The following is a 14,136-nucleotide window of genomic DNA, read 5'->3' as shown; positions in this document are numbered from 1 at the left end:
AGGTGGGCTATTGAGTAAAGGGGCAGGTGGGATATGGATGGAAGGAGGGAGGGGGGTGGATGGAATGAGAGTAAGATGGAGGGAGGAGTTTAGAGAGGATGAAGGAGGACATACTACATAGAGGAAGGATGATGAGAGAATGAGAGTTTCGGTTCAGAATGCTCAAATGTGTTAATAAACAAGTTCAAATTATGGTAGTGTACCTTAATTTCCACAATTGGCCCTCCTGTCAGCAAGGACACCAAACTAGGATTCACGTCTACGGATTTAGTTCATTGTTTTCTTTCCAAAAACACAGCTGTTAAGGTTCTCTTGCTAAGCGCACTTTAAGGCATTCTCAGGCCTATGTTAAAATGTTTTGAAGTTGTTATATGCAATAATAATTTAAAAAAAGTTTTGTACCTGTTGAATTGTGTATTATAAATAAAAATACACATGGATTTGAAGAAGTGTCTTATTTAATTCAGTACAGACATGTATAACTGGAATATCTTAACCCAGGGAGGGAGGGAGAGAGAAAGGGGGAGGAGAGAAGGTGAGGTGGGGGCAAGGGGGGTAGGAGGGAGGGAGATGGCTCAACTTACCCCACTCCTATGCTCAACTTACCCCAGACACGGGGTAAGTTGTGCCACGAGACCACTTTTTTTTGGACATGCTATATTATCAAAACAGTTATGTTTACACTCATTCTGTTTGTTTGTAGGGATGCAAACATCCTGAAATATATGCACATATATTAGTTAGCAACAAAGCTATAATAGCCTTGATGTAGTGATCCTGAATGTGAAAAGTGGCTCATCTTACCCCGGTCTCCTACAGGTCAAACAGATCAATGAACGGTGCCATTGCCCTGGCCCCCCACTCTGCCCTCTCCCACCTGGACCATAAGAACATATTTGTGAGGATGCTGTTCATTGACTGTAGTTCAGCATTCAGTATCATTGTGTCCTCCAAGATCATCATCAAACTTTTGAGACCTGGGACTTGATCCTGAACTTCCTGATGGGCAGACCTCAGGAACCACTGCATCCTTTACCCTGATTCTCAACACTGAAATCCCTCAGCCTAGCTCTCTCCTGCACTCCTTGTTCATTTACAGTATAACTGTGTGGCTACTCACAGCTCCAACACCATCGTTAAGTTCACTGATGAAATGACTGTCATGTCAATGAGACGTCCTACAGAGAAGAGGTCAGACCTCTGACTTCTTGGTGCCTTGACAACAGCCTCCATCTCAACGTCAGCAAAACAATGGAGCTGATTGTGGACTACGGGAAATGATGGAGTAGAACATGCCCCCATCAACATCAATGGGACTACAGGGGTGAAACTCAGAACCTTCAAGTTCCTCTGGATTCACATCAGCCAAATGATACCCGAATCCACTGCACCAACATCATTACAAAGACAACAAGACAATGGCTCTTCTTCCTTGGTACACTGAGGAGACTCAACATAGCCTCCAGGATACCAGGCAACCTCTACATGTGCACCATCGAGAGTATCCTCATTGGCTGCATCACCCTAACTTGTAGCGTGTTGTGATGGGCAAACAATAACATTATAGCAAGTGATGTGGAAAGAAGAGGGCTAAAACATTTGATATACAGCAACATACAGACAATATAGAGAATAATACTGTGTAATATAATATGTTTTATCCTTGGTCACATATTACATACTGAAATTACAGTTACGCTCAAAGATATATATCGAACCCTTGATGGACATTCACCCTTTGCAAAGTGAAAATATATTTCTTTTCAATCCTTGTTTTATTTACAGATTTCCACCATATCACACTTCTTCCCCCAACTAGAGGGACAAACCAAAGGGACCCTGCATCAGTTATGTATTTTTCTATTTCATTCTAATTGTATTTAAAGAGCATTTTTCATGTTATATTTCAATTGTTGATTGATAAATATAGATTTATTGTAGCATTTGTCACACGGTCTTCTTTATCTTAGCTGAAAATGTGTGAGTGTGACTAAGTATGTAATTTGTATGCCAACTTGACATTAATCAAAGTGACATTACCAGAAGTTGTCTTTGTCATGACATGTTGACATTAAATTTGTTTGGGATGTCCTGGGATGTCCTTATAATGACAATTTGACATTTTTCTGGTAATGTCATCCTGGTCAATGTCAAGTTGTCATTATAAGGACATCCCAAACAAATTTAATGTCAACTTGTCATGACAAAGACAACTTCTGGTAATGTCACTTCGATTAATGTCAAGTTGTCATAATCAAAACAACCCAAACAATGTCAACTTGTCATTACAAAAACCGAATGACACTTAATGACAGCAGTCATAAACGTTTATGACATGTACATAATGTTCATGACAAGTTCATGACCGTGTCATGTCATAGTTATGACAGTGTCATGTCACTCTTATGTTGATACCCTCAAGTAATAGTGTTACTGTTTTTTCTTTCAGATGAGAAATTTGGATGTGATTTCCTAGTAAGGCTCCAAAATAATGATATACTATTATTTGCACACTGAAGAGGATGATATCTCTATTGCAAATCTTATATATAAATGTGGTCTAAATGTGAACATTCAATCAACATCTGCAAGTAGTTGGTGAAAGAACATTCACTTTTGAACCATTTCTGTGTCTTTTCAGCGGTGACCACAGTTGTTTTTTAAACGTCTGTTCAAGAGAAAAATGTTCACTGGGTCCCCATAAAGAATCAATTTACGAGATGGAGTCATATTACTGAGATACAATATTTGTCTTTGAAGTAATTTAATTTAATATGGGAAAAACATTAGTAGTCTTAAAAATCACAATTTACATCAATCCGAAGTAATACCAAAGCATGCACATTTGTCTAATCATGTCATAAGCAATAGTTGGATGCTCACCATACATTTCACTTCACAGTCTGTTATCACAATATTCCAATCAAACTAAATTAAAGGAGACATTTTAAATTAGCTCAGTTTTGATTTTGTATTGCAGGATAGTTGATAAGGACACCAAATACTTTGTGTTTTTGCTTAGATATTATTCATGGGTTCTGTATATTGTTTAAAACACATGATTTATATGATCAGTGTTGACTCTAGCAATGTTCTACAGAGGTTCTTTTAGTGTGGGGTTTTAAACATAATGTCTTAAATATTTGTTTTCTAATTTCTGGTAATTTAAGGCCATACACAAGAGGATTCAGAACTGGAGGAATAATAACAAATTCTAGTGACAAAATTATAGCCGCAAATGGATTTATCTCTTCAAGATTTTGTCGGCTCAGGGCAGTATCACTAAATGATGTGATGGAATATATCACAAATGAAATAACGTGTGGAAGACAGCTCTGTAATACTTTTCCTCTGACCTCTGATGACTTCCAACAAGCAACCACAATTCTCAGATACGTGTACAAGATACAACTAAAGGGGACAAAGGCTATGGCTATGGCCCCCAACAAAGCAACAATACTGTTAACAGCACTGGTAACACATGATAATTTTACAATATTCCAGCTGGCACAGTATACCCTCTGTATATTGTTACCACACAGAGGAAGCTTGACAATCATGTTAAGGCTTATTGTAAGGTTACAGGCTGGACAGACCCAAGCAAAAAATGTCAAAGTGTAGACAGTTTTAGAGTTCATCTTTCTGTGATAATGTAAAGGATGACACACAGCAACATATCTATCATATGCCATAATGCTCAGAATGGTCAGTTCATAAGAAGCATATGTGTAAATAATAAAGATCTGTGTAAAACAAGCAGGACGAGAGATGAAATGAGTATCAGTCAGTAGGTCCATGAGGAATCTGGGGAAGAGACCCATGGAACCATACAGAGCATTGACAGATAAAAATGCAATGAAAATGTACATGGGCTCATGTAGCGTTTTCTCCCGTAATATTATAATTATCATGGTAAGATTAGCAGACACAATAAAGCTGTAGAGCAGAAGGCAAAAGACAAAGGCTGGATAACGGTAATGCCCAATGTTCATGAACATAGTGAAGTTTAAGTAATCAAAGACAGTACTGTTTTCCATTCTCTGAATCAAAAAGGCTATTTATGTCTGTTCTTGTACAATCCTTCTATCTCTCTTAGGAAAAATCAGCTGTCTAACCAAACTGTACAGGAATTGAACATCTTGAAAAGGAAAAAAATGCCTATAACCCTATTTAGAAATCTATATTTTGCACAATGGTTTGGATGAGATCTGTGCACAGATCAAATACAACTGAGGTGTTCAGCGTCTTTTATCTTGTCTAGCCTGGTAGATGCCACACATCATTTCACCTCTGGAGAATTTAGAAAGTTCCCCACAGTGCATGTTCAACTTTATGATAGAACTTTTGTTTTTGGGCTTGCTAGTGGCATGGCTGTGGTGATGGCTGGTGATGGTCTTTTGGTCAGCCTGTCCAACACTGAAATATCTCAACGGCTATGCGACAGATTGCCATGGAATTTTGTGAAGACATTTATGGCGCCTAGAAGATGAATCCTCCTGACTTTGGTAATCTCTTGATTTTCCTGCAGTGCCAACAGCAGGCGAAGGTTTTCACTTACCCTGTGTAATATCTCTACATCCACAAGATGTATTGGCAAAAAGTTAAAAAGTGCATTCATGGTTTCCTGATGATCGATGCTGATGATATTTATGCCTCCGTGCCAGCATTAGCTGGTGGGTTGTCCATTTGTGCCATTCTCATGAACACAATATCTTACGAACACCTTGAAGGAATTTCCTCAAATTTGGCACAAATGCCCCCTTGGATTCAAAGAATTATTTAGATTTTGGTGGTCATAGGTCGAAGGCCAAGGTTACTGTGACCTTGTCTGTCTCATTCTTGTGAACATGATATCTTAAGAACACCTTGAGAGAATTTCTACAAATTTGGTCTCACCTAGACTCAACGATGAACTGATTAGATTTTAGTGGTCAAAGGCCAAGGTCAAAGTGACCTTGCATCTTTCTAATTTTCATGAACGTGATATCTCAAGAATACCTTGATGGAATTTCTTTAAATATAGCACCAATGGCCATTTGTTCTCAACCATGAACTGATTGGATTTCGGTGGTTAAAGGTTGAGGTCAATGTGACCTTGCATCTGTCTCATTCTTGTAAATACAGTATCTCAAGAACACCTTAAGGGAACTTCCTAAAATTTGACACAAACGTCCACTTAAAGTGAAGAATAAACTGATTAGAATTTGGTGGAACAGTCAAAGGTCAAGGTCTGTGTGACCTCACAAAACATGTTTTTGGCAGTAACTCAATAATTCATATGCTAATTATAACAACATTTCACACAAATGTCCAATAGGACAAAATATAAAGTGATGAAATTTTATATCCAAAAGGTCAAAGGTCAGCTTCAATGTGACATCATAATGTTCTGCGAAAACACTTTCCTTTAACTAAGGAACACAAAGGGATGGGGGGATATTTGGTCAGACACTGAAATGGTATGTAACTACACATTGCAGTGACGCAGACCTCCTGAACCAAAACCATTTGCCTCAGTGGAGAGGAAGCTTTATTTACTTTTATTTAACAGATAAGAAACAATAAATTGTGAAGACAATATAGCCTCCACAAAAATGGCATTTTAAGTCTTGTATGCGATTTATCCATCAGGGATTTATACCTCGGGATTTATCCTGGCTTCATATGAGTAGAGGAAATCTCCGCTCATCCCTAGGCTAATTTATACAATGTAAAATGCCATAGGCTTGTGCTAATAAGGTTAGCATGTTACATTTCTTTGGAGAACGTGTTTAGTATAAGACGATTGTTTTGTCAGTGAACCTTGTGAGTTGTAATGGAGAAGAATTTTGTAACGTTACCTTTGTTAAATGTTGCTGTTGTCCCTGGCTTCATATGAGTAGAGAAAAAAGTCTCCCAGCTGCTAGGTTAATTTATACAATGTACAATGCCACAGACTTGTGCTAAAAACATTAGCATGTTGTATTTGTAGGGAAAATGTGTCCAGATAAAGACAAGTGTTTGTCTGTGAATGCTGCGAGTTATAGTGAAGACAATTTATTTACTTGTGCTTGAAATTGTCTCTATTAAGCCATGTTTTGAGTGTGTTATGGGTGTATTTTGAATCAACTAAACTTTACGGCACTTCACAAACCGTGCTGCCGACTAGTGTTTTTGAGGTGTAACTGCAGAGTGACACAGACACACCACGCACAAGTATAAATGCTCACAACGGTGTAGACCACACGCATTGGCTACGGTGTAGGGTCTGCTAAAAGAAACTTGATTGGTGCATGCAAGCATACAACCGTGGGGCAGTAATTCTGCACACCCACTGCATGTAATTTTGTCTCAACCAAAACAGTAGGCTCATTCGGGATGACCTGCGCCTCACCTGGAAGGTGGATAAGATCTGGCAGCAGCAGGGGCCAGTGGCAACTACAGCACCTGCCTCTAAAACTGCAGCTGCCTCAATCTTGTGAGAATATTGCTGTCCATTTTTGTATGACGTGAGAGTTGGGATGTTGGAGATGAAGTCGAACACAAAACTAACCGCCATGCATCATGCAGTGATCACTGGTGATCAATTCTGGGCAGGCCTGGCTAATCTCAAATGAGTCCAATAACAAAAGACGGACTTTGATGGCGTCATTAAGTAACATGAGGTCAGTTATTGCCAATAAGATATTTTTGACATGACTGAGGCAGAAATCATGTTTACAGACGAGAAAATGTGTTTAAGTTATATTCAGGTTATAGTAAGTCATGTCGTGTCAAATCATTCTAATGAAAGAGCTGGTTAGTCAGTCACATTAACTTGCTAACTCACCATTAGCATTAAATGAGTCGACCCATAAAGCTGCTGTAGCTAGTGTTATGTGGCAAATTCAATAGTAGGGTAGCACTGCGCTATTATTCATTCATTCATTCATTCATCTTCTAACCACTTCATCCTCTTGAGGGTCACGGAGGGGCTGGAGCCTATCCCAGCTGACATCGGGCGAGAGGCAGGGTACACCCTGGACAGGTCGCCAGACTATCGCAGGGCTGACACATAGAGACAGACAACCATTCATGGTCACATTCACACCTACGGACAATTTAGAGTTATCACTTAACCTAGTCCCCAATCTGCATGTCTTTGGACTGTGGGAGGAAGCCGGAGTGCCCGGAGAGAACCCACGCTGACACGGGCAGAACATGCAAACTCTGCACAGAAGGGCTCCCACACCCGGGATCGAACCGGGAACCCTCTTGCTGTGAGGCAACAGTGCTAACCACCACACCACCGTGCCACCCCACTGCACTATTATCTGTGCTCAAAATACTCATACTGAAAATAACTTCATGAGCATGTTGAATGTTGTTCTAATGTTATAACGTTACTGTATGCATTATAAATCTATGATTAGTGGCCACTGTCATTGTCTTCTTCTTCTTCTGCTGCTACTGCAGCTGCTCCTTCTTCTTCTGGTTAATGGTGGGTGGAAACTGGTGTTTAGAATGCATCACCACCTCCATCTATGTGCATAAGGGTGGTTTAATTATATGGAGGATTTATTTAACATTTATCATATCTCTATCAAGGAAAATTGTGTGGAGATAATTTGATAGATAAATCGATAGATGATTTCTATCGATTTGCCTTACATTATACATATAATGCTGTTGCAAATAATTGTTGATGGGTTTTGCACTATTTAATCTGCCAGACCAATGAGGACTGATAAGAACAATAGAAATATTGAGTTCAATAAACCAAACTGTATAGAAGTCAAATAGAACATAAATTTGGTTTAATGCATTTATTTTTGTTTTCAGTGGTAAAGTAAAACTGAAGAGACACTGGCTACCGAGCCTGTTTGTGTGAATTAGCTACCGGACTGGCTCTCCAGAGTGGTGTTGTTTTATTAATTGCTCTCAAGGGAGAGTGGAGTTAATGACCTGTTGACCAGTTCTATCATAATTACTGCATATACTCTATGGAGCGCCCTAAAATAACAGCTACAGTTTCCCCTCTGAGGTACTCATGATTGAAGGGAAGCTATTTCACAGCTTTTGCTGTCAACAGGTGAAGTCAGTCTTGAATGAGAATAACTATATTTTCAGACTCTAAAACATGACATTCTGAATCATTTCAATGATCCTTCCTCTAATTGTACAAAGCATCAAAGCATTTCCTCAGTACACCATCCCATGAGACCAGCATAAACTGACCATTGGATGATAATTAGCTGGCTGTAGCCATCCCTGTTCCCTGTGGTCTGATGTTTTCCACTGAATCTCACCAGGGAGGTCACAGTAATTATACCCATTACAGCAGCCTTTCATCAGCTATGGAAACAATATGCAAGTCAATCTGCAGATTGGTAATTACATCACTTGAATTTCATCACTGTGATTGTCATTTGCTGTCCATTCATCCCCGTGAGGTGTAAGATACACACACCCACATGCACACACAAATCAAAACAATCTTGTCTATCAGGACACAATTACTTTGAACTTTACGGCCACGTTATGACTTTTTAAACTAAAAGTCTAAATGACAACTAACAGGCAGAGGTCAGGGCCAAGGAGAACAGTCTTTTCTTAAATTTCTCTTATGAACTCATCTAATCTAATGTGACAAATATGACACTGTAGTTACAGTTGAATTTTTCTCCTCACTTTCCCTCTTCCCTTTTAAGACAGTCTCATACAGCGTGCAGACACAATAACAGGAAATCCTGAACAATACCCTGCGGTGTGCTATGTGTTGACCCTGTGTTAGAGCGGTATTGGCTCAGTTGTATAGCAGGCCACAGCAGGTCATAGTGCTGTATTGGATTGCATTATACTGTAAGGTAGAAGAAAACATGACTAAACAAACATACTTAAATTTTGTAAAGCAAAGCCGTAAGCAAATACTGGGCAGTATAATTAAAGAATAATATCCACTAGTCTACATGTGCCCTAATGTCTATAGTAAAGGTTACCAAAATAACATAGAGATGATAAAAGCTTGTTGCTCCTAGTATTTGATGTGTAGAAACAGACAGAGAAAAGTGGCAAGTGTAATTTTAATGGACCTTTGACTGCTGTCAGCACAAGGACAGAGGAGACAGTGAAAGGCTGTTTCCACACATTGCGTAAGTAACAATTAGTAAAAACAAATGTTAATTGTGTCCAGTATTTTATCAGAGGACTAAAACTAAATCAATATCAGGTGTCAGAATTAAAATGGGATTCATTGGTAACACATCTCAACCCTATGCAGTTTGCTTATTACAAATATTTTAAACTGCCATTAGTTAATTAGTCTTAAAAATCTCCCATGACCCTGTTTGATTCTTGACAGTGGTATGTATATATAAAAAAAAGGTCACACATATTGACTCTCTTATTTTACCTTTATTATCATCATTTTTCATAACCAATACACAGTGAAAGCAGATTGAGTAAGGCGCTGTACACAAAGGGTTTGGATTTATACTTGCCTGAGTTAGACTATTCAAACACTGCATAAACTATTTATACAGCAGAGTCTGATTTATAGCCCTATGGATGCTTTCAGCTTAAGAGAACGTGTTCAGTCTGGTCAGGGGACAACATAACACCAGTTGAGAGTTAGAGCATTTTGATGGAGCTTGAAAACTGTTCTGGGGCCAGAGATTAACATGAAGTTTATAAAACAGTTTTCCATTGCGCTCTGCTCCTAGGAAAGAAAAATAGTGATATCCCTGTTTGGAATAGTCCCAAGTATTACACTCATTTCAGGTGCTCGCATACTGTAAGCTTCATGTATTGCTTCATGCATTTCATGTTTAAAATCTGGGTGTTTGATGATAATATATACAGGATGGATGATAGAAACTGCTGACTCACTCTGTACACAGACCACTATGGTGTTACAGACAGGACATCACGCTAATTCTACAAATCAGGCCTTCAGTCTCAACCTTAATCTTTGACCTGCCATCATACACAGAGTTGCCATTCTGTTTCGAATTTTAGTCAGGATTAGTCCATAGATAATTGGGTTGAGAATAGGGGGCATCACAAGAAAATGTAAGGCCATGAAGTTCCTTAAATTCTGTGGTATAGCTGCTGATCCATACCTCGAGTACATTGTATCAAAGAGCAAAGCAGCTGTGACATTAAACAGACATAACAGATGTGGCACACATGTCTGTGTGAACTTTCTCCTTCCCTCTTTGGATTTTAAGGATGACTGTACCAACTGCACATATGAACATGCAATCAAGAGGACATGAGCACAATAGAAAGCAATAACAATCAATCCAACTATGCTATTTGTTCTGATTGAGCCACAGGCAAGTTTAACAATTGACCAGTTCTCACAGTAGAGTTTATCTATGCGGGAGCCACATAATTTCAGTGTGGATGTCAAAGTTACAACCATACACTGACACATTAGAGGTACAACCCAGGTAAAAGCTATTAACGCAGCAGTCCTTCGCACAGACATCACAGAGTGATACTCCAGGGGTCGACATATGGCCACATATCTGTCATAGGCCATAAGAGCTAAAATAGAGAAATCACCTGTTGCATAGGAGTATATAACAAAGACTTGCAAAAGGCATGCTGTATATGATATTACTTGAACGTCAGACAGCAGATCAAAGACAAATTTAGGATAAAAGCCAGCAGTTCCATAGAGTCCATTGAAGCACAGATTACACAAAAAAACATACATGGGTTCATGTAAGTTGTGATCCAAGATTATGGTTAAAATGAGAGACACATTTACCACCAGGATTAGACAATAACACAGTAAACTGAAAGAGAAAAGTAAGATTCTATAGTTGACTATCACACTATAGCCAGAAAGTGTAAATAGAACTACACCAGACATATTCATTTTGCAGTAATCCTCAAAAATCAGAGCAGTCAAAGTTATAAACAGTATTCAGTAGACAGGTTGTAATGCTGTAAAAAAAAAAGTTTAAACACTCATTGTTAGTTAGGAATATATACTGTGCACTCACTGTTGTACAGTGGCATTTATGGTAGACGTTAGAGGGAGCTCCCTCCCTACAGCAGACGTATCATCAGCTGGCAGCAAATCATTGTACAGTGTTACGTTATTTAAGGTTTTCTTGATTGAAATATATTGGTGGACAAAAAAAAGAGGTTACTAATTCAACTGTCATTCATAACTTAAAGATATTTAACCCTTTTATTAGAATTGTTAATGGTGAAATGTTTTAGGCTAAACTGATTATAAAAACACTCATGACCACATTAGGGGCTCTAGTTTCACAGAGCGGGCGAGGCGGGGGCACAGCGCACCTGCACTTCGCCAACTGGGTGTGGCCAGACGGATTTTGCAAGTTTGGCACACCGTGCGCCCTTGCGCAGCTACTCCTCTTTCCTACCTCCATCCCTCCTACCTGCTCAAGTCCGAAAGAGGGAGGAGAGAAGGCGTGGAGTGGGTTTTACACACATCACACCAATCAAATGAGCCCCTCTCCTCGCCTTTAAATGCGCCGCACAAAGGCGTAATGAGAGTTTACTAAATTCGCCATGGCAGAAGAGAGCAGCAGCGTCAGACGGCCAAACTTCTCCCAGGAGGAAACTGATGTTTTGGTCCAAGCTCGCAGTGTCCGAATATACGGAACTGCGAGCAGACCTCCATGGGCTGATGATGCAAAGGTAGCCTGGGAGGAGGTCACCACAATTGTAAATCAATGTTGCGTTTCTCTCGTGCGCGCGCGCTCTCTCTTTCTCTCTCGCAGTCTCACTCTGTTTCTTTTCTTTTGACTTTTCTAAGATGACAGATGCTGAATATATACTCCCTATCTGATGCTGTGGCTGTTTGTGGTTGGCTGAGAGGGATGTGAACTCATTAGTTTGCAGCTGTGTTAATCAAATCAGGTTGGGTTTCCATTACGCGTGCCAAACGTGCCAAACGGTGCCAATCCCCTTTGATCTGACATCAGATGTGACGGGACAGTCGATATAGAGATACATTTATGTGCTGATTGCAGATAGTTGCATTGAATAGTGTTTTTTTGGGTATTTATTGCATTGTTAATGTGCCTGACATTCTGGAAACCTGCCTGTGAGGTTTTGGTGACGTGTGCGCACTGTCCGCCGGTCAGCCAAACTTCGGCTTACACCGGCTGCGCTCCGCCTGTGTTGACAGTAGACCTGGTTTCAGCTGGCGAGCTTATAGCGCACCTTCAGCAAAGCCTTTTGGCACGAAACTGTCACTGCGCCAAGCTGGATCTGTCAACACCTCCCCCTGCTGCGCCGCCACACCCATCTCAGCGCACCTCGGTATGCCAAACTACCAAACTGAGCGTGTCTCGGGTTGCGCTGCTTGAAACTAGCTCTGCGCGGGGTTCGCCACCCTGCGCTGCGCCGGGAAACTAGAGCCCTAGGTGGCCCAGAGAATGTCAACATCTGCTCACAAGTTATGTGCCATTTGTTGTACGCCATTGTCTGCCCTCAACAACCATGCAAGCCAAGGCTTTTGCTGCCTTGGCTGGCTGCACCAGATCAAGCCAGGTGCTGGAGCATGCAGCAGTTCTCCTATTCAACCTGATCTCACAGAAATACGTGCAATGACCCCGACCTCTTAACACCACATTCCATGGTGGCAGCACGTAATGAGTTAAAATTACGTGCCGAAACCACGGAAACAATGCCAATGTAAAGTCAATTAGGATCCTTTCCCGTGGGGGACACACAAATTCCCTGATTCAAAAACGTCACGTCAACCTCGTTTTCCTCAATGATATCTTTAACAAATCTGTATAAACACAAAAACACGTAAGTGTCCTTGATAACTCAACAATATGACAGGTTAATGTCAAGGCCATAAAATAAAATAAATGTATTTTGCCAGCTTTTGATAGCGTAGGGCTTTAAGAGCATTGTGCTGTGGGTGGATGGGGCGCGTTCCACTACTGTTTTGTAGCTATTGTCTGCTGTCTGTGGGCTTCATTCCATTTCAGATTGCCGTCCATCTGCCGTAACCAAATCCAAACGCCACTAATAAATAAATAAATAAGAAGAAAAATATAAGGCCGAGCACGGAAGAACCAGAGAGGAAACACCATCACATGGAGCCGTCCGCCCCCCCGCAACTCAGCCACCCTCCACTCCACCAGGGGAGAGCGGACCCCAAGCCAGCACCAGCGCCACAGAACCAGTAGTACCAGTAGTATTGTATTCTCTGAGGATGACTCATTTTAGTAACTATCTACAGTAAAAAGAAAAAAACAAGCAAAGAAACAAACAAAACTCATTTTATACACTGGGCCTTCAAAGTGCTCTCTGAAACTAGACCTGGCATGGCTTGTGTCCAAAAGATGAAAAAATCAAAACTTTGTCGTAGAGCTAAACCAAATACATCATTGGAAAGGTCTCAACCTGGAGAGTAACATATGCCAGTATGAAGATTCTACATGGCTCCTGCTTTCAGCTATTCACCTTTGAACCTTGGCCTCAGTGCATATTTGAGGGCTTTTAACTCAGCAACAAAAGGGGGTACAGACATGGGACCAACTATTACAGAGAGCTCTTGACCTCAACTATCATGTGAGTGTAGTCAACAACTGGGGGTGCTGTCAGATATGGGTAAAATATGGATAAAATTAATTTTCACCCATTTAGAAATTAGATATTTAAAATCTGATTACACAAGTGTGTTTACGACCCCCTTAAAGTCCACAGTGTACTCTCAATTCAGTATTTACAACTTCCAAATCTAGGAACAACACTTATCTTTTTTAAAAACTACAATTCCCTGGGACCGCGCCATGCAGCTTGATACATATCAGCAACATAGTTGTAGTTCTTCTGATTTGCAAAGTAGGGTTCTAAATAGGGTTGTAAAAAGATATATCTAATATCTAGTAAAGCCGAACTAGTAAACACACTACACCTAGATTATTAACTATGTTCAGAAAAAGTAAAGATGTCAGCTAATTTTCGATATTTAAGCTAATATGCTAGAAACAGCGTTTTTGGGACGGTAGGTTTATTCAATTCAATCAATCAATCAATTTTATTTATAAAGCCCAATATCACAAATCACAATTTGCCTCACAGGGCTTTACAGCATACGACATCCCTCTGTCCTTATGACCCTCGCAGCGGATAAGGAAAAACTCCCCAAAAAAAACCCTTTAACGGGGAAAA

General features: G+C 40.2%; 2 protein-coding genes across 2 annotated transcripts; both read right to left on the bottom strand.

The window, feature by feature from the left end:
• Nucleotides 1-3,083: 3,083 nt before the first annotated feature.
• Nucleotides 3,084-4,037, bottom strand: LOC126393509 (olfactory receptor 10J4-like). Its single transcript, XM_050049699.1, has one exon. It carries the CDS (start codon nt 4,035-4,037, stop codon nt 3,084-3,086), a length of 954 nt encoding a protein of 317 aa, XP_049905656.1.
• A 5,864-nt stretch (nt 4,038-9,901) lies between these two features.
• Nucleotides 9,902-10,846, bottom strand: LOC126393508 (olfactory receptor 2K2-like). The gene has a single exon (XM_050049698.1). The coding sequence runs from the start codon at nt 10,844-10,846 to the stop codon at nt 9,902-9,904; it is 945 nt and encodes a 314-aa protein (XP_049905655.1).
• Nucleotides 10,847-14,136: the final 3,290 nt, after the last annotated feature.

This window comes from Epinephelus moara, chromosome 7, assembly GCF_006386435.1.
Source record: "Epinephelus moara isolate mb chromosome 7, YSFRI_EMoa_1.0, whole genome shotgun sequence".
NCBI lineage: Eukaryota > Metazoa > Chordata > Actinopteri > Perciformes > Serranidae > Epinephelus > Epinephelus moara.
This window is presented reverse-complemented; position numbering and strand designations above follow the sequence as displayed.

Bases quoted from the DNA above. Each gene is read 5' to 3' on its own strand.
- LOC126393509 (XM_050049699.1), bottom strand. From the start codon at position 4,037: ATGGAAAACAGTACTGTCTTTGATTACTTAAACTTCACTATGTTCATG.
- LOC126393508 (XM_050049698.1), bottom strand. From the start codon at position 10,846: ATGAATATGTCTGGTGTAGTTCTATTTACACTTTCTGGCTATAGTGTG.